At 38.4% G+C, this 23946-nt stretch overlaps 3 protein-coding genes across 3 annotated transcripts; all 3 read right to left on the bottom strand.

Moving 5' to 3' along the window:
• Nucleotides 1-10: 10 nt before the first annotated feature.
• oscp1b (organic solute carrier partner 1b) lies at nucleotides 11-13318 on the bottom strand. The gene is made up of 10 exons (XM_072678820.1): nucleotides 13080-13318; nucleotides 9890-10044; nucleotides 6464-6631; nucleotides 6051-6131; nucleotides 4586-4689; nucleotides 3924-4052; nucleotides 3625-3694; nucleotides 3323-3462; nucleotides 1942-2005; nucleotides 11-1672 (listed from the first exon to the last, which is right to left on the bottom strand). The coding sequence occupies exons 1-10, from the start codon at nucleotides 13189-13191 to the stop codon at nucleotides 1553-1555; spliced, it is 1143 nt and encodes a 380-aa protein (XP_072534921.1). The 5' UTR covers nucleotides 13192-13318; the 3' UTR covers nucleotides 11-1552.
• A 796-nt stretch (nucleotides 13319-14114) lies between these two features.
• Nucleotides 14115-16379, bottom strand: LOC140556163 (cornifelin-like). The gene is made up of 4 exons (XM_072679756.1): nucleotides 16153-16379; nucleotides 15365-15503; nucleotides 14973-15109; nucleotides 14115-14677 (listed from the first exon to the last, which is right to left on the bottom strand). The coding sequence occupies exons 2-4, from the start codon at nucleotides 15471-15473 to the stop codon at nucleotides 14579-14581; spliced, it is 345 nt and encodes a 114-aa protein (XP_072535857.1). The 5' UTR covers nucleotides 15474-15503; nucleotides 16153-16379; the 3' UTR covers nucleotides 14115-14578.
• Nucleotides 16380-16627: 248 nt separating this feature from the next.
• mrps15 (mitochondrial ribosomal protein S15) lies at nucleotides 16628-23144 on the bottom strand. Its single transcript, XM_072679755.1, has 8 exons — nucleotides 22895-23144; nucleotides 21535-21597; nucleotides 21313-21388; nucleotides 19884-19932; nucleotides 19584-19668; nucleotides 19410-19468; nucleotides 17998-18189; nucleotides 16628-16962 (listed from the first exon to the last, which is right to left on the bottom strand). Exons 1-8 carry the CDS (start codon nucleotides 23025-23027, stop codon nucleotides 16852-16854), a joined length of 768 nt encoding a protein of 255 aa, XP_072535856.1. The 5' UTR covers nucleotides 23028-23144; the 3' UTR covers nucleotides 16628-16851.
• Nucleotides 23145-23946: the final 802 nt, after the last annotated feature.

Genomic DNA, 23946 nt, shown 5'->3' with positions numbered 1-23946 from the left:
CACACAACTGTACAATTCCACCTTTATTTGTAATGGAACTAATTATTTTTAATTTCAGTTTCAACATATAGTAATAATTCAACAAATGACAACAGAAAATACAACCAAAACTCATCAAGTAATACTACCATCTTCAATAAATTATTAACTGATACAGGTGAAAAATAGACATGTTTTGTTCCTCTAAATATGTTTCATTACAATTTTTACTGTACGTAGGAGGTGATAACTCCCCTCTTATCTGAACAGGCTCAGAGACTTTTCTTGGGATCATTTCTTCTTCTCTGCACATACAGAGAAATGTACTTTTAACCTCAGACATAACAAAAACATGTCAAATGAGTTAAATTACCTGTGCTAAACAACAAGACAAGTGCACTTAGGTTCCTGCCAGGCTCCTCAGCAGCTTTTCAGTCTTAATAAGTGTTCCATTTGTCAGAATGGCAGATCCTGCTCTGTTCAATGCTGTGCTGCACGTTACTGAATTCCAGGTTAACGAGTTGTTGTCTCAGATATCCATGACACTTTACAAACTCAGAACAGTCTGTGATCTAATCTAAATATCACATGTGTGCACATTAACGTAAATATGCTGAATATAATACACACTGCTGATCAGACACAGATCAGATCAGATTTACCCTCCCTCATGTCTCCAACCAGAAATCCAACCAACAGAAATCCAACCACCAAAAGCATGGTCCAGATTTATACATGTGCAAATACAGTATGTGCAGAAATCGACACACTTTTCTAATTCTGCAATAGAAGTAAATTGAACCATTCAGACATGTAGTGTCTCTTGTGGCATTTCCCAGCATATCTAAGCCAGTTGTTTTGCTGTGATGCATGCAGATATACTGTGGCAATGACTCACAATGTATGACTATTATATCCCATGTGGGACATGCTCATGTTATAAGTGACCCCTGATGTTATATATGGCCAGCTCCCTTATTTATGTAGTGTACACTGGCGTTAAGACTCCCAACAAGGAATTGTGCGGAAATACAAAATGTTCCATGTTGCTAAGTGTTCATTATTCAACTTCTCATGATGCTGCATGACGAAGCCACACCAGCATTTTGAAGCTCTATCCTCATACATTTAATGGCATTTCTTGATAGAACTATAGTGTGTAAAGCAGCTTTTAATTCAGTCAGTAAGATGTGTAAATGTACATAAAGCTATATATCAGGATTGCACTGTAACTGATCAGAGCTTGGTTTCCCAAAAGTCCCATAGCACAAAGATCATTAGACGGTAGAGTGAGAATCACATAAAACACTCGTACTAGCATTTAAGACAATCCTAATGCTACGAAGCGTTTGGAAAACTGGGCCCAGAATTAAAGGATCTCAGACAGCAGAAGGCTGAAACAGGATGAACAGTGTCTGACCATGATCCACTCTACCAACACAAACATAGATTAGCCTCCATGTGTTGCTGTTGTGTGACTTAGTAGGTCTCTCGGCTCTTTGAGCCAGACACTGTGGAGCTTCCAGCAGCACTGAGCCTGCTTAATAGCAGCCAAATGTATATGTGCTCTATGTCACAGGCCGTCCATCATGGCCAACAGGTCATCTCCTTTGCTGCTCGAGCTTGGGGAAGACTCTCCAGCTTCAGTAAACTCCCCCATGATCTTTGCCAATTCTGCATTGGCTTGTTTGTCCTGAAAGACAGGGCAGGAGACCAGGGACATCATTAGGAAAGTCAGCATTCATCTTATCTCAACTGACATACTGTAAACGAGGCACCTGTAATCCTTCAGAGACAGGGAAAGACCTATTACATGGAACGCATTCTGAATATGTGTGGGATATTTGTAATCAGGGATTACGCTGTTCTAGGAGGCTTTTTTTTATTAAAATAGGGCAATTAAGAGAACAACAAACACTACAAAATGGAAACACTGTGTTTGTAGACAGGCTCTGACCTTACCTTGGTTGCTTGGATATTAATAACTTCATAAGAAAGCTCCTCTGGCCTCGATATCAAAGCTTCCCTGTGGGTGAAAATGACCTTTCCAGTGAGCCATATAATCACTACTGTTTCAGGGAAATACTGTCTTTTGTAAATATTTGGGAACCTTTAGTCAAATGCCACATTTAGGGAATTAAAGGGAAATAAATAAAGGATAAATGATAAAAACAAGCCTTATAAAATATATATATCAATATGTCCAGCAAATCCCAATGCATTAGTACTCTCTTTCACAACATACAAAATGCAAAAAATCTTAGGGTACTTTACAGAGTCCGGACCTCAGCCTGCAAACACTATTTGTAGCTAAACAATTTTAATTCTTTTAGTTTTTGTAATTTTCCCCCATTCTTATTTGTAGTAGGCCACTAGTTCTGAGCTATTCTTGGGGAGTCTTGCTGCACAGCTTGGTTAAGAGCTATACGCAAATTGTCTATGCTATTTATGTCAAGGAGCTTTTCAAAATCTTCAGTTTGTCTCACATCCACCATAGCAGTCCATGGTGGTTTTGAGGTGCATTTTGGGTCATTTTCTTTTTCAGCTTCATAAAAAAGAAACCTACCCTATAAATTCATACCAAATTTAATTCAAATAACTGTTAAGAGTTACAGGTTAGGTTTCCTTTTTTATGACTCTTCCATAAACATTACTTTTGTGCAAGCAAAGCTGCACACATCAATGAGGCACCATATAGCTGACTTGGCTAAACTTTCAGACATACTCTTAGCAGCAGGATTTGATTGCCTGTTTTACCTGAATACAAGCAGTTGTCCATATCTTGTTCACCACATTTCACCTGAACTGCCATTTCTTAAGAGCAGTCTGCACTGTAGAAACTTTTGTAGAACTTGTAGAATCTTAAATAGCCTTCCTCATCCTTGTGGGTATCAATTACTTTAGTTTTCAGATTCTTAGGCACTTGCTTAGAAGACTGCATGTTTGACGAGTGTTAATCCAAGTTTTGAAGAATCAGAGAATGCATGAAGCTTGGAAATTTGACAGTTCCTAATTATAATTGGTGACACATGCCACTAACTCTTATGTGCATATCTTGAAAGAAGTTGAGTAATGTTTGTCTAATTGGTTGAAATTCTCCATATGCAAATCATGGTCTAAGCCTTATGCTTAGGGTGCCCAAATCATTTAGACAAGCCACATTGATGATATTTCTTTTTATGTTATGAAAGAAAATGTTGTGTTTGATTAGCTACAGAGACCATGTTCACGTTTCTCAATTAAAAAAACAAAAACAAAACACAAAATGTAATTTGATCTACAGTGCCGAAATAGGGTAAAATATTTTGAACACATTGAAGACGTTATTAAAATGAAAACATACTCTTCCTCCTCATCCGTCGCAAAGAGGTTGACACGGAAACCAGAGTCAACGTTGCTTGGCTTTTGAACTTCCAAACCACCCATCAGTTTAGCCAGCAGATTTAGCTCCTCCTTTGCCAAGGGGTTTGGTATTGTGTTAACCTCCAAAAAGGCAGATTCAAAACAATAAATGAAGGAGTTAAAGAAGGCCATAATAATAGAATAAAGTATCTGCTCAGTTTAGATCTAAGGATTTCTACAGGGAATTCATTATAAATATAAAATTTAAAGTTAAGCCTTTTCAACCACCTTGCCTTGCCTTACCTTGGTATGTTGAGAGGAATTTTTGGAAGTTCCAGACATGTGCGTCTCTACAGGCCGGCTCACACTATACCTGTTGAGACATATTTAGAGCTTACACTTGCACCCTGCAGGACTCTCTCTCTCTCTCTTGCATAAAAACATAAATTATTCACAGATCAATTACAGACACTCTGTTCCTGTTGACAAAACTTTGGATGGCATACAATTAAAATGTCATTAGAATTTAATATTAGAACATACTTGAAGGCTGTAACCATGGACTGGACCTTAGAATCATATAAATGTTGAGTGACACTCACATGTTTGTGCCCAGTTTAGTAACTCTGTCACCAAATAACTCGAAAGAACCTTCACGAAGAGCAGCAGTGTAGTTTCCTCCATCCCGGAACTGTATCCTCTTTACCTCTTCACCATTACAGCTAAACATTCTGAAGAGCACAGAAAAAAGCAACAATATTAGAAGCACAGCATCAGTATCAGCATACAGTAGGGGGCACAATAACGTCAGCAAAAATAACGTCACTTTATATACCACTTTATATTTGAGATTAGGTTTTGATTATTTTTTAATGTTGATATTCTAAGGCCATTTGACACTATGGATTCTTGTGGACAATTACAAATAGAGGAAACTGTTTATTTTCCAGACAAAGCTGTTGAATCAGTTTAGTCTGATTCTTTGTGGCGTTAGAAGTGCTAAATCCTTTTACGAGCCAGGACAGTCTATAAGTGCACCTGGTTCAGTTTAAAAATAGCTGCATTATATGTCTAAAAGTTCTTTGCTAATGGAATTATCTACAAAACCTTCCTGTCTACTGCAACTTCTGCTAAAGGCTGACTGACAGTTCAGATCAATAGACCAATCATAGTACAGTGCACAGTGTTTTTCCCAAATTTGTTAAGGACTGCTGCTCAAAGAATTAGCAGGCTACTTCTAAATCGTTCTGAATACACAGAGTACCGGATAAGTCCTGGAGTTTGAGTGCCATATGGAACAGGTCCTGAAGTGGGCAGTACAAAGCGACCATTGGAGTTTTGCACTTTGTCCTTAAGAAATATGGACACCTATGAAGAGAAAAGACAATTGTTTAAACGACTTTATTTCCGTCCTACTTTCTTCATTTTCAGGAACAATTACCTTCATGTTAGAACCAAAATCTAAGAATGATATTCCTTTATGTATCAGTCCCTCCAGGAATTTGTGAGAATTTAGGAAAATTCAACAGATTCTCACAGAATTTAAGCATTCACTTAAGAATTCTTTTTTTTTTGCACTAAACATGTAAATGTGTGATTACACATACAACATACCAGGACGCCTAGGCTTCCTCTAAAACCCAATACTACCCATTCAATGATAAATAATAATTGATCAATTGATACTATGATAACTATTAACAGAAGATAAAGACTTTAAGTCAAGTCATTTTGGAACATTTCTATTGGTTTGTTCTTCATAAAATGTACATACAACGTAAAGAGCAACAGCCAGATTCCAGTTCTGTCAAAAAAAAGAAAATGACAAAAAGATGGAGAGTTTTACGTGATAGTATTCTCCAAACAGTAATGTCAGTGCAACACTTTCATATTTAGCATGGTAGTCTGTTGTCACACTTTGCAGAGCATCTATTATTTATGCTGAGCTGTGACAACTATCGTTTTTTTGTCAGTTCCATTCTGGATCCTACTAAGCCAGTCAGTGCAAAATATATACATACTTGAAATATAGATTTTTTTTTTTTTACTGCATACTAAAAGTGTTGGTCAATGTTTATCAATTTGTTTCCTGCTTGCCCTCTCACATAGCACAAAAAAACTCAGTGGGGCAGTGGTGGCTCAGCGGTTAGAGCGCCGGGCCATCGATAACAGGGTTGTGGGTTTGATTCCCGGGCTCGGCAAGCTGCCACTGTTGGGCCCTTGAGCAAGGCCCTTTACCCTCTTTGCTCCCCGGGCGCTGGAGTTGGCTGCCCACCGCTCTGGGTGTGTGTGTACTCACTGCCCCCTAGTTTTTTCACTACCACAGATGGGTTAAATGTGGAGGACACATTTCGCTGTACAGTGTACACTGTACAGTGACAAATACGTGCACCTTTACCTTTACTCATTTATGGTTGGTTAAAAAAAACAAACCAAAAACAAACAAACATTAACAACACTTTTTTGAGACTTTTAAGCAGTCTTTTTTTTTTAACACATGTTGTGATCTCAAAAGGTACACACAATTTCCGGTTAGATTTGACAGGAAAGGAAAATGTAATCCACCACTGGGGTTAACCACTGTCCAGGAAACCAGCTCAGAGTCTTTCAACATGTCTACATTTTAAACGTCATTTCATGCAGAGTCCCAGGACTGAAGCTTGATACTTGATTATGTACTTGAAGTCATGGATGTATGTTTAAAACAGAACATTAGAACCTGGACTTACTCTTATGTGCATATCTTGAAAGAAGATGAGTAATGTTTGTCTAATTAGTTGAAATTCTCCCCCAGTCAAAGAAGTATATATCTGAAATGTACAAACACAACACATGAATTTAACATATATACATGTATAACATAACCACAGCCACCCTGACGTATGCCTTTTCTGGTTAACACTGACAGGCCCAAAACTAGTGTCAGTTAAGTACAGGCGTAATTTAGATTCTGTGCGACAGTCGCAACAAAACATCAAAATTTCTTCAAATTAGCACCTATATCTATAGAAGATTGAAAGAGACATCAAAAAATGATCACACAAAGTAAACGGCATCTGACATTTTCAATTGATGTAAAAAAAAAAAAAAAAGAACTTATGTGGTTTGACAATAATAGAATGATGACCAAGAGTTGCAGTACCTCTACGAGTTGTCTGTATGTCTCATCCACTTGGCTGAGAATACTGGGCGTATCTCTTACAAAGTCTTTGATCGCATCCATATGGTTGAAGGTCACAAGGAGAATATCTTTAGGTCGAGGGCATAAAAGAACCTGATACTTGAATGCCATGGTCATCAGGTCATAAAGCTGGGCATTGGAAAAAAACAAAACAAAGCAAATATGTGATTAATAAAGCTACCTTAAAATCCCTATCAACAGAGATGACTGCACATAAGGGCAATGACTGTACCAGTTAGAAGCCAAAATAAAAGCTTAAGCTGGCTTCTAATCCTAACTCTCCATTCCACCTTAAATAGTGCCGCAGTTACATTGTGTACATTTCAACATCAGAACTGTTGCATTATTTAAGGTGGAAAAGAAAGTTTGAGGAAGAGGAGAACTTTAGCTTTACTCTTGAATTACGCCTAAAAACTATATTATTGGGGAAATGCTCGGTTCTAACAGCGAGGGAACCATGCTCCATTCTTTGGTTCTAAACCAGCTCTGAACGGCGCATTCATAACCGAGGAGGAAGTGCGCGCACACTAAGTGATAAGAGATGCAGAGTTGTAAAGGAACTGGTCAGGTAGGTCAGGATAGGTCAGGCATACTGGACAGTAAGGTATTACACACTACAGCATTGTTTAAAAAGTTACTTCAAATAAAGTAAATCAGTTAAGAATTAAGTCTGATTATATAAACTGCTTACTGTAAATGCAGTGAGTTACTGGTGTTTACTACTGTGTATTCGTACATTTTATTCAAGTTATGGGTCTGTATTACTTCTATGAAATAGGATTCATGCAAGCGCTGTTGTTCCTCTTCTATCAAACAAACAAAACACTGTTATTGTATCCTTTACCAATCAGATCACCCAAAAATAGAGAACCGATTTCTCAAAGGGCCTTGTGTGGTTGCAAAACTAAATAGTGTCGCTTACGACAAACCATACCGTTAGCTTTGTTGCAAACCACTTTTGTTCTCACTCAATACAGGGTTTTTTTGGCATTGTCCGTTAGCCTGTAGCAAATGTATTATGTTGTAACAGAGAGGATGTCAAAAAGCAAATATTAGGTCAAGTAAATTCTCGACAATAAAGTGCATTAAACTGTAAACATACACATATATTGATGTAATTCATCATTGATAATTCAAGCTAAATGTTGATTATACATAAACATATATATAAACATATATACATATATATAAATGAAAATAATGATTATACTGTATTTTGTCTTTAGAATAAAACTTCCTTCTAGCTATGAATGCCCCAACAAGTCCTTTACTACAAAGTATAGCAACTCAGCCTATAATATGCATGTTTGACCGTAATACAACGACTTTATTTTGCTTCAAGGTGATGAAACAACAGCAGTTCATGTGGCTGCACCAGCAAAAGTAAGTCTGTAAGGTACATGATAGCTTAAATGCCTGCTGATATCAAACCATTAACCATTGTTTTCTAAGAACCAAAGAAGCACAGTACTACTAAAAAATTTGTTTGAGACACTCAAATACTGAATTGAATTAGCAATATTAACTAGACTGAAGTTTAAATACAGCTGTAGTCTTTACACTATAGATACAGCCCAACATATTAGCTACTGTCTGTGGCCCTGGGGGAAATGTAGAGTACTGTAGGGTTTTGGTAGTAAAAGGTTCAAGCATCCCATGAGCCTCCTGAGACTGTAGCCTCATTGTTTTGAGCATTTCTTCTTGCCATTTGCTATTAAATCCTACTATGTAAAATAAACAACATCCTAGAGAAAGCTGTCCCCAGCTGATATCCTTTCAGATATAATTTATAATAATTTATTTCAATATCAAAACTGTCCCCCAAGCAATTAGGCTGCTGTACCTGTCCACAGTCCACAATCTCTCATCTGTATCATCACATCATACAAACACATACAAACATCATACAAACACACTCTGCACCCTGCTCTTACTTACCGGAACTCCTATGCTCAGTCACATATGGCACCCACAAAGACTTCTCCCCACTCACACTACACTTCTATGCACACCCATCCAGTGTCTTTTGTAAATAGCAATGCAAACAGTTTAGATTAAATAAAGCTTGTACATTTAAACTGCTTAATTGCTTTAAACCAGTGCAATATTGTAAATAGAGAGTATATATGATGTATGTATAGTGTGTATAACGTGTATATTTGTTGTATAAGTTAGTGTGCAAATATTCAGTATTTCTATTTTGTAAATATCTGCGTTCTGTTTTACTACTGTGAGGGACGATGTACCTAAGTGTTTCACTCACCTTTACATCCATGTAATGTGATGTGACAATGAACGTGATTGGATTGGATTTGAAGATTTTTATCGTACAGTGTGTTTAAAGACATGGGTGCAATCTTTTGTTTGTTTGTATAAGCTTAAGGTACCCATGACCCTGTCTTCAGTTCATCAGTTGTTCTTACTTGGACCACTTTTGTTAGATATTTACCACGGCATACCATAAAAACCCTTGTGAAAGTGGCTCAGATCTTCATGCTTGCCTATTTTTCCAGCTTATTTGCCCAGTTTCCTTCAATTTTAAGAACTGACTGTTCACTTGTTGCCCAATATATCCCAGCTCTTGACAGATGCCATCGTAAATGAAGATAATGATTTTCACTTCACGTCTTTCGTCGTCCAGTTGTTTTTCTCAGTTTCAGTGGTTTTATGTAATTTAAAATTTTAAATCATTTTAGTTTTTTTAAGTTAGCAGTGTCCGTGTCCTCTCAATACAACACCCAAGACACATTATGCAAATATGTCCTGAATGTAAGCCTAGCCACTGAGCTAGCATTAGATTATAAAACAAATACACAGATAAGACAAACACATTTTTTGTGTTTCTGAAAGCTGTGGATGGCTTATTTTCTGACATGGAAATTGTCTGACTTGACAGCTTATAGCTCTAGCTTTTAGCCTGTCATCGTCCTCCTCATTTCCCATTAAGTAATCCATTTTCTTCAATATATTTATGATTTTAATACAATTACCATAGCTGCAATAAAATGCAATGTAAGCTATCTGGCAATCTTCTGCATTCACCACATGTAAATAAATACATTCATATGTGCTAGACTGAAAAAATTCCCAAATCAAAGGTAGTTTTTCTAAAGGTTCTCTTACATTCAATATACATCATCAGAATGTTTAAAGACAAACTAGAAAATGTTGCTCTTTGGCCCTCACATCTCTGCCACCATATTAGCTTATGAGCAGGCCAGCTTACGGGGAGTAAAGCCATTTGTCACTTTGGCCTTCACCATATGCCTTTAAAGTTTCTATTATTATTTCATTCTAGCTGAAATGTAAGCTTGTTCTGTTAAAATCGACTAAAAGGGCACAATGTTGTGTATATATGTGAAAGAAGGTGGTGTTTTCTGTTGTTACCTTATCCATACTCGCTTGATTAAGCCTCATAATTGAAGCATGAGCTAGTCGATCAAATACTGTCCTCAAGGCCTTCTTGGAGTACAGTTCTTGAGGTTTGAACAGCTCTTCCAGGAACTTCTTGTTGAACATAGTGGTAATGATGTCATTCATGACTGTCATAACACAGAACACAGAAACACACGTCCATTACCAGTTTCCGGATATGACGCTGGCACCCAAGCAAGCAGAATGCAGTCTATAAACTACAAGGCTGGGGGGGGGATAGAAACTGCACTGATAGCCTTAAATAAACTTTAAACTTGGCATGTTACAAGTACTGAGATAAATCACTGTCTTGTCTCTGTGGTGAACTAATTTACTAGCTCTGCCTAAGTTAAAGTAGGTCACTACTGCACAGGTGGCCAACATGTCTGGCCTCAATGATTCAAAGAAATGACTCAAGTATGACCCAAAATGATGAAGCATAAAAAAAGAGCCCCAAATCTACCCAGCAAGTAATTGCTTGCTCAGCTTTGCCTCTTGCAGATGCATCGCATGCTACTTCACTCTATAGCCATCAGCAAAGCAAGCAAAGCAACAATACCTCTTTTTCTGTCCTCCTCTATCCATCCTGCTACAGTGGCTACAAAGATTGCAAAGGGACATATTGAAGATGGACAGCTAGAAAAAAGGAACCAGCTAGCTACAGTGATTCCACCATAATGCCTTTTTGTCACTACAGATATATTTTTTCAGGGGTTAGTTCAAATTCAAATACAATAAAATAAAGAATAGTAGTAAGTTTACTAGGAATGGTGTTGGTAACATGATGAGTTTTGTTTGGTCATCTCTATTTGGTAACATAACAGAAACAAATACAATATTATTAATAAGGTAAATGCAAAACTTTTGCACAGTTATTGAGCACAGTTATTGAAGCTTGATACGATAGGTTATCCTAGACATGCTGAGTTATACACTATATGGACAAAAGTATTGGGACACTCTTACTCATTGAATCCAGGCGTCACAGGTGTATTCAACTCGCAGTCTGTCTGTACACACATTTGTAAAAGAACAAGTTGATCTAAAAAGTTCACTCTGTGTGGTCCTGTAATAGGATGCCACTATTGCAGCAAGTCAATTCAATTTCTTCCCTCCTAGATATTCCATCATCAGCTGTGAGTGGTATCATTGATAAGTGGAACTGTTTAGGAACCACAAAGTGACAGACCATGTAAAATTACAGAGCGGGGTCTGAAAGTTCTATGTGCATGAAAGTCACCAGAGCTTTGCTGACTTAATGATTCCAGTTCCAAACCTCCTCGAGCATTACCATCATTACCATCAAAACTTCCAACGTGTAAAGCAACAGTGCCACCGGACTGTGGAGCAGAAAAACATGTTCCATAAAGTGACAAATCTATCCATCTTCTCTATCTGTCAGTCTGATGTCTGGATTTGGCAAATGCCAGGAGAATGTTTGCATTGTGCCAACTGTAAAGTTTGGCAGAGGAGGGATAATGCTATATAGTTGTTTCTTAGGGGTTAACCTATTAACTGGTAGTTCCAGTGAAGCTGGAACATTTTGGATAATTGTGTGCTTTCCAACTTTGTGAAAACAATTTGGTGTGAAAAAAAAATCCTCCCAAAGACACTCTCCAAACTCTTGTAGAAAATCTTTCCAGAAGAGTGGAAGCTGTAAAAGCTGCAAAGGGTGGAAACAAAGGCCATAATATGCTTATAGATTTAGAATAAGATGTCATACAAGCTCCTGTGCATGTAATGTGTAGATGTTGTGTGTCCCAATATTGTTGTCCATATAGTGTAGATCATACATTATTTTTGCTTATATTACTTTTTGACACATGTTGGAAGATAGTATGTCTACACATTATATAATAAAAAAAAAAAAAACAAACATGAAAGCCGTAAAGACACCGGATGTCTGGACGTACCCAGCAGGCACTTAATGTAAGGCAGAGGAAGAAAGAAAAGACTGAAACTGGAGAAACCTAGTGACAATGTTTCTGTGAGTTTCACTAAGCTAATTCTGTAAATAGAATTATCTAGCTAACTTATCTTACTATAACAAGTACGTTAGCTATCATTACTGGCTTGCTTACTGGCATTACTGATGAGCTTACGGACAAGTAAGGAATTCGGTACTTTAACTAAAAGAGACAAATGACTGGAGCTCTTTTCCAAAAAGCGAATTACATTTGAATCATGTTACACAGGTAGGGGAATGTAGAGTTAGGAGTCCTGAACAAGGAGGCCTGATTAGTGTTAAGTGGTGTGCTTGACCAGTGAGTGAATCAAACCACAGTCTGCCATGGGGACAGCTACAGTTATCCACTACACTAGCTACCACCCATAAGTTCTGTTCAAAGACCATATGATTTTTAGCAACTATTTACCCATCAGGGTCGTAACTGTGATGTTGTATAAAATGCTGAGATGTAAAGATGTTGAGTCTGAATACAAAAATAAAAACCTCATGTTTACACTAAAATCTAAAACAAAAAGGACTATTTAGGACTGATGTCTTATTTTAACCCAAAGTATAGTTGACAGGTAACATCAGGACACTGTCAGTGTTTATTTTTTGGGTATCATTTGACTTTAGGGTCGTGCTGAAAGGTGATGTGGGAAGATTGGCCTTGATGAACCGTTTAAACAGGGAATCTGCTGCAACAGAATTGACATTTGATGATGTGGTGATGTTGAAAATGTAGATGTAGTCTGCATCTAGCTACATCTTTTAAAGTTCAATACAACCACTACCCATTTACAACACCAAAAGATGCCTGCTGAGATATTTTTTTTATGTAAAATTTTTTGAACATGGCAATGTCTGAGTGTTTTCACTTGTGTTATATACTTACTTACTTTATTTATTATTTTATTTTATTTTATTTATTTAAATGTAGCCTTGCTTGGGTAAATGCAGTGTTTATAAGACAAGCACATGCCAGTGATGTAGCTACAGCTTGTTGGTGTTAGCTAGCTGGCTGGCTGTAGCGGTGTTCATTCACAAACTGGCTGCAGATAACGTTAACGCTGTCCGACGGGCTACAGCCATCTGAGGGATAAATGCAGCTGCTGTTGTAAACTGTATCTTCCAGTCCTTTCGGACACTGTTGAGTTTAGCCAGCTAGTCAGCTGGCACACAGCTCGCCATGTCTATCTGCTCAGGTTAGCTCACCTTTCTTCGCTTTATCGCTGGGGATGTTCTGGGCTCGCAGGCGCTGATCCAGGATGTAGAGCATTTCTCCGCCGAGATTGATGAAAAGCAGAGGTAGTGTTCTCGTCGACATCTTGTCTGTAGCTTAATTAACGCTAAAAGTGCTTAAAATGCCACAGTTTGACGCCAAAGAGCGAGGATTTGTCGCTAATAGAATAAGCCGAGGCAGGGCGAACAGGCGTCGGTAAGCTCTCACTCGGTTGCCAGGTCACGACGAACAACGACCAATCAGAACGAGCCATACTGTTGTACGCTGCGCACATGCGCAGAAGCAGCTCGGTCAGTGGTAGGCGACGTGCAGCAGCAGCGTGTGAACACTCGACAATACCAAGTGTAAAAGCTACTGAAACTTAAATCTGACACCGGTGCTGTTAAAGTAAACGTGGACATCCACATCCTTTAAATCCAGAAGATTATATAAACTGCATTTAACTTAAAGTGACTGTTTAGTGAACATTAATGACCTCTCTGTATAAGACGCTGACATTTCTCTCACGTGACTGCCTCCGCCTGAGTGTGTGTGCATCAGTGGCAGAGGAGAGTGTAGAAAGTGGAAAGGGAAAGTAACCTAATCCTGCACTGTAAAACATGCTAAAAAGAATGTACGATTTAATGTGCTTTTATTCTCTTTTTGGTGTTGAATGCTTTAGATCTGAGGTTTCCAACCCTGATCCTGAAGAACCCCTTGCCCTGCACCTTCAACTCTGGATTAGCTGATTAGTTGGATGTTGGGAGTTGCAGTTGTAATTTTAATACATCATCTACATTTGAGTTTTAAGAATTGATTCTCAAAAGAAACATCAGTATCGGAGGTCTGGCAACTCATCAACTACGTTTTGTCCTAAAAAAGAGCATGGGGCAATTTTGAGATCACATATCATTAGATTTGGCTGGCAGTGGCATGGGGCATGAGAAATGTACAGTACTGTAGTGTATGATTAATAGTGAACCATTTAGACTATTTGATGCCTGAAACTCTCAATAAACCACAGAACATTTGCTGGAGACAGTACCTTTTCTTTATTACCAGTACAAATCAAAAGTGCTTTAAAGATAATACCAAAACAGCCTCCTGAAACTTTAATTTAATGCCCTTGAAACTACTTAAGACTGACACCAGTACTGTAATCAAGCTGTTGCTCTGCTGTATAAGAAGCAATAGTGCGCAGGTTCCAACTGTGAAAATGTGGTTTGGCAAATAAAGACACGTCACTAAAGAACCTATGAGACAAGACTGGTACAAAACAGTGGCCATTTTGTGTGCGTCTTGTTTTCTTTTTATTATTTAATTTAATACTTCTTTCTCTGTATGTTTACTATACCTGTACATAATCCTTTCTGCATTTTTTTTTAAACTTTTTTAATAAAGGAACACTTGCTTTCACTTCATCTTCACAAAAATGAGAGAAAAGTGACTGGGGTACTTTGCTACAAAGTAGTGTTACATTAGTAACACAAGTTTATGCCTCTCCATTCCTAATACGGATTTCTCTGGCCATTCGACATGTCTCAAATAATCCACAGCAACAGGTCATCAAGGCGTCGTTGCATACTGTACCCTGATGAAAAAGAAAGATGAGCGATTTAGTGAAACCTACATAACTTGAGGAGGAGATAAAAAGTCTCAGAAAACCAGTGTGTTGCTCATCTGTTTAAAACAATCTCCTCAACTCCAGAGGAACATATGGTCTCTGTAATGGACATAACTGCTCTCCAAAATGGTAACTTTACAGGAGAAGGATTCCATCATGGAGCATTTCTATTGGTCTATCATGAAATTTTGAAAATCTTTAAAAAACACAACCCCCCCAAAAAAAGGTGAAAAACAGGGAAAACAGTTGTTTTGTAGCTTACTTGGATGCCATAGGTCAGTCTCATGTGTGTCCTCATAGCAGCCATGCCTCCAGGAACACATGCCAGGCATGCATTCTCTCCATACTTGTTAGCAGTGTAGCATCCCAGCGCAATTGGACAGATAAAACCAAGGGCACCTGGGTGGTGTGGATAAACGTAAGCATAAGCGCCTAAATCAAACTGTCATGAACAGTTGGACAGTTATAATAGTAGGACTACTCCGTGACTACACATCTGCAATACGCCTATAAGCACTACTACACAACTAACATGTTAGACTTTAAAATGAATGAAATGAGTTGCTCTTTGTGGATAAGACATGCTGCCCTGAAGGGCACAGGCTGGAGTGTGGTGTACTTGGACTGTGTTTAGGTGGTCTTTTTAGCACTCACAGACGAGCAGGTCACTGCAGCAGGAACAAAGGCCCGTGCTCCACTCTCCTGTCTGCACGTTGGTCCCGTATGAGCCTGCTGCTGGCTGATGAGTTACTGGGTTGGACATGTCAGATCAACTAAAGTCGTCAACAAGGGCCTGAAATGTAAAATGTTCCCATGACTTCAGAAGTACTAAGATGTATACAGCATCAAATACTTAAAAAAAAAAAAACATGAGCATGTAGATACACTGAAGTGTATTTCAGACGTTTAAGGGTTAGAGTTAACTTAAGTGTTCACAAACTAAAAAATGCCTAAATTGACTTTAAAAACTGATACCCCCCACCCATGTCTGAATGTCCAAATATATCAAATATCAAAAAGGAGGGTCCGAAATGCTGGGTTTTCTATTACACACTTTTCACATCCACTAAGAATTATGATCTCCAAAAGTAACTAGGTGTTAAAGTACCTGTAGTGGTGTCAAAAGTCTAAAGACTCCAAAAGTGATCAAAATCAACTAGAAGCCTATATCAATTATACCCAAGCAGCGAGGTAATAGAAAGTATACAAAAAAATTAAACGTTAAAATTAAACCAGTTCTCACAGCATAGGTCTAATACCACACAATGCTAGTTTGATTAAGACATTATCTACACATCACAACTGCAGACAAAAAACATGGACAAACCAAAGCCAAAAGGTGACATTAAGAGCATCTCAAATCATAAACTTTCAATAACAAAAAGTTATTTCCCTAGTCTGCTGAATTAATTTCAGAACATATACTAACTCTAATTGCTCACCTTGTCTGTGCTTCTGATCCTCTCGATCTGGATCTCTCAGCTCAAAAGGAAGTTGTGACACACTACCGCACAGCGCAACACGCCTGCACTGTTTCCGACGCACCCCAGAATGCTCTCACAACACATGCTTGATCACAAGAAATGGCCAGAATTGCTCAACGCAATAGGAAATGTGACTAAACTCATAATTAAACAAAAGAAAAGTACACTTGGGTTTAGTTAACGTATCACTACCTTGACCTCCTGTCATTCATATGACGGTCATGCTCTTCTTGTAAGAAAACCAGGCTTCACGGAACTGTGCAGACAAGCTATATCTCCTAACCACAACCACAAAATGCATCAGGCTGCATTTGCCTTGTATCTTGGCCTCAACTCTTCATTAGCTGTCAATTTGATAGTATGATGTGGAAAACTGATTGTGTTACATGAAATACAGTCTCTGATGCAATAAAGTGAGTTCTTAAAAAGGATAGACAGGACGAATCATTTATTAAGTAACGTTGGCAGGTGGGCATGGTTGATTCACTTTCAAGGTTGTATGTAAAGTTGACAAGTTCAGCAAATAAAGAACAAACATTAATATCTGTAGAGTGACAAACATAAAATGTACAGAATAAACTGCTGTCAGGGCCTCAGATAACCAGTTCTTCTCCTTAAATAGTTGGCTGTGGATGGTTATTTCTTGTGTGGACTTCATCATACTGCAGTTCCTGAGGCATCTGTAGGGCTACTACTTGAAGCTTTGGCCTTCTCCTGAGTTTCAGCTTTTCTCTGCTCTGCTTTCTGCTTCTGGACCTCTTTGAAGACCTACGGAAGACACAGGAAAAGGCATGGATAGAGAAAGCCAAATTACCAACATGAGTCACTAATGAAGCATTAATGTATGCTGCACTGAGATGTCCAAGAGTGATGTCCAAGATGTAACATAGGCTGAGGAGCAGAGTGAATAATGTAGAACATCCCACATTTACCACAACTGGTAGAAATGGTAAAATAGATTAACTACAGAGCTCAAAAGTAATGACAACAGTGACAACCACCAGGTTTACTTACTGAAACTTAAAAGGTTGGTTTACAGTACAGGACTTAGACCCAACCCTGGACTAAACAACATTTTGAAAGGTGATTTTTAATTAAAAGGACAATATAGTCCATGACTATATGTACCTGGAAACAAGCTAGATAAATATGTAGTACTGTGCAAAGGTTTTGGTAGAGGTAAGCTCCTTATTTGGGTAGTGTTTATTTACTCAGTAAAACAAAATTAAAATAAAAAATAATCATAGAAAAAGTGGTGGTTATATTGGGGAGAGGGCACCTGGAAGAAATTCTGGAACCGATCTTTGATTTTACAGGAAAAACTCTTATTGCAGACAAAAGGGATTTTAAATAATGTGCTTAGGTCCCTAAAACAGACAGTACTGCATAATGCACACAAAACGTTAAATGCAATATATATAATAAATGTAAAATTAATAAATAAATTAAAATAGAAATACTACTACAATAAAAAGCCTATTTCACAACTGATGCTCAACCAGGCTTATCGATTGCTATTTTTAGGACTGCCGGAACATGGCAGATTTTAAACACTTCCAGTCTCCTTTCACTATTTACATTTTTCACACCTGATTTGTATTGTGAAGTATGTCTAATCTTTCTAACAGACATTTGGTTGCAATATTATTATTTAATTCAACTCAAGTGGCCTAGAGCATGTTAATGGATGTTGGGAGTAGCACTGAACAGCTGTGGTTCAAACATAAGTACATTTGTATTAGAGCCCTAACAAGTAAAATGTGGGGCTACCTATGTAACAGAAACAGGAAAGTTGTGTGTTACCTTGATGCACAGAGCCTTCTTAGTCAGCCAGCGTTGCGTAGCTCGTCTATAGTACTGTTGAGGGAAGGTGTATGTGATGCCCAGCTCTTGACAAACCTTCTCAAATGCATCATAGTGGGTTTTTCTTAGCTCTTTTAGCATTTTGTTCCTGCGGTCAATGCTCATCAGCATCCATCTTTTGCCAGCTTTGTCCTAAAACAACATTCAGAATTAGACATGTAAGCTAGGGACATGATACTGACATTGGTTGCAACAGAGCAATTACATACCTTTTATAAAGAAAGATGACTAACTGTGTAGTGTACACTTGCTGACTGTAGGTAATATACTGCTACAAAACATATCAAGTGCTTTCTTTTCTGTCTATGAATGGGAAGAGACCACCATAGGACCACCACTGACCAGATATTATTTGGATTGTGGACCATTCTTAGCACACCAGTGACCCTGGCAAGGCAGTGTGCATGGTGCTGGTATAAGCAGTGCTGGTGAGGTCTGCACACATCTTAAGGTCACTGCTACAGTACATGTCAAAAATATTTGTTGACACCCCTTCTAGTGAATGCATTCAGCTACTTTAAGTTGCACCCATTGCTGACACAGATGTGCAAATGCACACATATACAGCTTATCTAGTCCTTGTTGAGTACAGACAAGTACTGACAATAGATTATGACTCTACGGAGCAGATAAACACGAACATATTGGCACCAGGCCTAATGCCAGATGTGGGCTAGACGGGTATAAAGCCCCCCACTAGCATTAAAACTTTGTTCTCTGGAATGATGGTGCTTCATCCAATACTTTTGGGATGAGTTTGGGAGTTGGTGAAGAGGTTGGGTGGTGATCACAGCAATGCTCCAAACAGCAGAAACAGTTACTCCAACAATAGTAAGATGATTTTAGAAGAAACAATGAATGAGCAGGTCTCCCAGTACTTTTGTCTATATATGCATGTTGAGAATAGACCACTGACACAGGGATAGAGATATATATATTTTGCACAACAGCGATATAATCTCTGGTCATTGGTGGTCCTATAGTGGCACTTTTTCACTGATTAGACTGCGTAGATAAGGGATGATTACTCATGCAATCATGCAATCAAATGGGCTCTAGTCAGTAACTGTTAAACTAAGTAAACTTATGTGGAAGGTGTCTCAGATAAAACAGCTAATCATTTGGTCTGATGTTTCCACTATTATGTTTCTATTATCTTTCTTTATTAAAATTCACTATATACCTTCATGTCTATGTGGTAAAATACATTCACTCGTTGATCAGTGCATGCACAGGATATCCTGTTTCTGTCTGAGGGTGTGATGGGGACGGACTGTGAAAAGTTCTCTCACACCTTTAATGATAGCAGAACACACAGACAGGAAAGATCATGCTCATGCTTTGCCACATACCTTGGGGTGCTTCTGCAAGTGCTCTTGAAAGTTGCGAATATGTGCTGTCAAAATGGCCACTACAAGCAAGCCAGAAAAAGTCTATTAAAACAAATCCAGACTCTGCCACCAGCTGAGATTGTGAAGTGGTTAAAGCCCTGCTTATCGCAAGGAGGGGGAGAAAGGGGAACCTACCCTTAACTTCTGTGGAGTTGCGGTCATTTACATCCCTCTGAACCTTCGCAATCAGCTGTTCCTTTTTCAGACAGAGTCTTTCGCTCTGAACATAAACACTGGTGTTAAGTGGGGTATATTCGATGTGAAGAATTACTTCAAGGAGAAAATGCTATGAGAATGCTAGTTTCAGAACTGTTCAAAATCTTTACATGAGCACAAAGGTTAAACCACAGGCAGCCTATCACTGTTTTCTTATAACAGAGCGAACATATGCTGAGAAGGACAAAAGAACATGCTGGTAAAATGAAAGGGTCATACATGGCTTGCAAGCTCCAGCGAGAGAAGCTTCTTTACCACATCATCAACTCTGCAAAACATATGACACAATCAGATTTGCGTAAGACATTGTAGTGAAACATCTTAGATTTGGTTGTGCAATCAAGAGAGCCCGTTTTTTTGATCTAAGGTGCAGTCTCCTTTTCAAAGTATGCCGTCTTAAAGCCTAAGATTATTCATGTAGAATTTATTAGGCAGTGATCATTTGTTTCTCTTCAGAGACACTCAGAAAAAGTAACGATGTAGAAACAGGTATAAACAAGCTAAAAACTATAACTAACTTAAACATCCATCCTGTCAAATTAATGCTTTGTTCTGCTATAAAACTTCCAAAGAATGAGTTTTGTGGCAGAAGAGATGATGGCTTCTCTGTACTTTTGTGTTGTCCACTGCATCACTAGTGCCGACTACTTCTCCTTGATAAAAACTGAAAGTTGCTGATATTTACTTTTGAAATCATGTGGAAACAAGAGGTTCACAGATCGATTGTGGAAAACACAGACGCTGTCCATTTCAGTTTCTGAATTTGGGATACTTTTTCAAGACACTACAGTATACAGTTGTGTGTGTCATATTTTATATATATTTTTATATATTTTATTTTTTATTTTTAATATATATATATTTTTTGCCCACTGTTACAATTGTCTTGCTCGGTCAATGGGTTCACTGGAACTGTAAACCCCAGTATCCTAGCTTTTCTGGGCCTGACAACCCCAGAGACTATATCTGCATTACTGTATCAGCGATAATGCACAGACAGGGATTTTAGAATTTTCCTGCAGCTTTTGGAAATTGTACTGGATTGCTTTACTGCTGCTTTACTTCTGGTACAGACCCAACTTTTAAGCATACCCACATATCTGATTCTACAAACACCCTTGATGTGTGTTTGGGGTCACTGTCTTGTTGGCCCAGCTTCATCAATCTAGCTAATGGCTTAAAGCTATGCTGAAGAATTCTGAGGTAGTCCTCCTTCAGATCCCCACTCCAACTCATCCCACAAGTATTGGATGGAGCACCATCATTCCAGAGAACACAGTTCCTCTGCTCAAAGCTCAGAGAGTCATGTTCTGTTGACAATACTTCTCTATGGGGACTAGGAAATCTGTGTGTGCCATTGCACATCTGTGTCAGCAAAGGGTGAAGCTGAATGGATTCATGTTCACAAACATTTGGGTATGTAGTATACGTACCACAACTGAACACGTAGAACAGGGGTGTCAAAATGCTTGGTCTTGGTAGGCTATAAAACTGCACCATCAAGCTACATGACTAATCCAATAACCCTGGTGTATTAGCGCATTTCCACCCACAACCCCACCCCCCATATAAAAAAAACGTAGGTTTTACAGGAATACAAATACTTAACCCATTGCTTAATCACAAAGATTACAATGAGGAAGCATACGTGTGGGCAACAGGAACAGAAGCATATTCATGTTTCAGCATAGATGGTTGTAGGTCTTTTAACTGACTTGGAATTTCTGTTAAAGAGAAAATAATTTGGTAAGTCAGGCAGTCCAGTCTGCATCTGATCACAGCCAACAGTAAACACAAGGGTTTGTTTTATCTTATTTATATTAGATATTTATTTACATAAACCTGGTCAATTACAAGCCCTTTAACTCACCTTGCTTTTTTTTGACTGCTTGGGCATACTGCCTTACTGACTGGCTTGTGAGGACTTCATTACCTGAAATAAATGGTCAAACAGCTTGAACCCTATCATGATGAGACTTCACAAGATAACGTAAATGATGAACTTATTTTCTTACGTACAGTGTTGAAATTTCAAGCAAACTAGACCAACTTCAAGCAAAAGCTACACAAAGTAAAAAAAAATAAAAAATAATAATTAAAAAGGTAGATTCTCACTTAAACCCAAAGCTGACAAGTAACTGTGAAATGCTGAGAAAAACAGGTCATCAAAAAGGGGCTGGTGGAAATGACTATGGTAGCCCACATCCTTTCCACTCTCCCGCACAAAATACTTCTATTTGGCAAATAAACCTCTGACCTAACTTTGTACTGATCTTCAATGAGGAAAACCTTCCCAGAAGTACAAAATGCATGTGCACAGCAGGGATGTCCTGATATGGGAATTCTGGACTGATGTCAATGTCTAGTGTTTGTCATGCGGTTAATGATGTTGCAGATACACAATTTTTAAATAAACTGTATAATTTGGAATCAGACATTTTTGGTGACATGCACATTATTTGGTTTACTCAAAGCACTTGTGCAGTACAATAAAATGTACCATCAAATCAGTTTGAATTTTGGTCAATTCTAAATTAATATTTACCTGCTGATACTGATATGAAAACAATAGTTGTAGCTTTTCTTCTTTTATAACTGAATATAAAAGTATTTAATTTACACCAATGACAGGAAGTCATTTGATCCAACCCCCTGTTCTTAAAGTTTTCCCTGAAAATAGCTATGATTCGGGTCTTTGAGTGGATCTGTCTGTACTGGGGCAGGAAGAAAAACTATGCTGAGCTTAGTAACTGAGAAATGCATGTGTGGTCTAACCTAAAATGAATCACCTACATCGTCTACAGCATATATACACATTGACAAGATGGACACAGATGGATTCTGGCCTTTAACCCATCCATGCAGGGCGCACACACACACACACACACACACACACACACACACACACACACACACACACACACACAGAGAGAGAATTACAGCGCCATCTAATGGCCACAGAACGACTCTGCGCATTCAATGTCATTTTCAGCACACACACACACACACACACACACACACACACACACACTAACCGCATGGCTAAAACAGCAAAGTCGTTCAAACATGCTGGTTAAGAAGACAGCTAGCAAACGAACAGTCAGCAAAGCGATACAACACAACACCCTGACATCACCAGCGAGGGGAAGACCAGCAGGTTAGCTCGCTATGTCTGTCAGCCTGGCTGATATAATCGTGTAAATCTACAGAATGTGTGAGTGTGGACGTACTGCCGGCTGTCCGGGTCCAGCTGAGGTTACTGTAAAATCGTCCTGGCGTGACATTCCCACTCTTCGAGCCTACACAAGCACTCCATGTTCGTACAAGCGCCACTGTGGGCCTCAGGGTGTTTTTCAGCAGCATGGTCTTCCCAGCGGTTCGTCTCCTTCGTTGATTTTGTTACACGGACAGAAGAGACCAGTCATTAAAGTCATTTGCTCCTCAGTGCACGGAGGCAGCCATCTCGCCCGCGGCTTCTTCTTCTCCTTCTTCTTTAGAGCGTCTGTAGCGGCCTGCAAACAACGACCAGGAGCGCTCACCCCACCTGCTGTCCCGGAGCGGGAACGAAGTCGGGATTAATTAAAATTAATAATCAGATAAAAATTAAATAATCAGTAAAAAAAGTTTACAAAATACAAAGCAGATATGTAATATTTCTTTCATTTTTTTGTGTGTATATATATATATATATATATATATGTATTTATTATATATATAAATATATAATAAATACATACATAAATTAGTAGTAGTATATAGTATAATAGTTTATATTAAGGACAGTCCTTTCAGTCAGGTCCATAAATATTTGGACAGTGATTTTTGTATTTGTATTGTATTGTCTCTGATCACCATCTCAGTGTATGACCTCTCATTTCCTATAATTACATATCAACCTTTTACATAATTTTAGCTTCGCCGTATTGACACATGAACAGACAGTTTAGTTGAATGTTAGTATGAGTAGTATGAGGTCCCTACCGGGAAATGTAGTATTGCATCAGGCCTATATAAGATAAGAAGGGATCTGTAGCGTCCAGTTAGTTCCATTAGATGTACCTAGGGTTTTCATTTCCATGGCTCTGTAGTGTGGTGGTGCTGAATCATCAGATTTTAGGCTTTGTATGTTGAGTAAGAATAATCCCTACACACTGTAGGTCATTTATCTTATCTTAATATTAATGTTAAGACTTATTAATGAGTATGAATTTCATTTATTTATTTTTTTTCTCAGGTGTGTGCTGTGATTGTTGAGCGGCATGTTTGAAAGTCTCTGTTGGAC

The sequence above is a fragment of the Salminus brasiliensis genome, chromosome 5 (genome assembly GCF_030463535.1).
Source record: "Salminus brasiliensis chromosome 5, fSalBra1.hap2, whole genome shotgun sequence".
In the NCBI taxonomy this organism is placed as follows: domain Eukaryota; kingdom Metazoa; phylum Chordata; class Actinopteri; order Characiformes; family Bryconidae; genus Salminus; species Salminus brasiliensis.
This window is presented reverse-complemented; position numbering and strand designations above follow the sequence as displayed.

Bases quoted from the DNA above. Each gene is read 5' to 3' on its own strand.
- oscp1b (XM_072678820.1), bottom strand. From the start codon at position 13,191: ATGTCGACGAGAACACTACCTCTGCTTTTCATCAATCTCGGCGGAGAA. The intron at 10,045-13,079 runs GTGAGCTAACCT...GTGTTATGACAG, and splicing joins CAGCGATAAAGCGAAGAAAG to TCATGAATGACATCATTACC. The intron at 3,463-3,624 runs GTAAGGCAAGGC...GCCTTTTTGGAG, and splicing joins ATTCCTCTCAACATACCAAG to GTTAACACAATACCAAACCC.
- LOC140556163 (XM_072679756.1), bottom strand. From the start codon at position 15,473: ATGTCCAACCCAGTAACTCATCAGCCAGCAGCAGGCTCATACGGGACC. The intron at 15,110-15,364 runs GTGAGTGCTAAA...CACACCACCCAG, and splicing joins CTGCAGTGACCTGCTCGTCT to GTGCCCTTGGTTTTATCTGT. The intron at 14,678-14,972 runs GTAAGCTACAAA...CTTTTTCATCAG, and splicing joins GACTGACCTATGGCATCCAA to GGTACAGTATGCAACGACGC.
- mrps15 (XM_072679755.1), bottom strand. From the start codon at position 23,027: ATGCTGCTGAAAAACACCCTGAGGCCCACAGTGGCGCTTGTACGAACA. The intron at 21,598-22,894 runs GTACGTCCACAC...CATTTATTTCAG, and splicing joins CTGGACCCGGACAGCCGGCA to GTAATGAAGTCCTCACAAGC. The intron at 19,933-21,312 runs GTATGCTTCCTC...TATGTTTTGCAG, and splicing joins TCTGTTCCTGTTGCCCACAC to AGTTGATGATGTGGTAAAGA.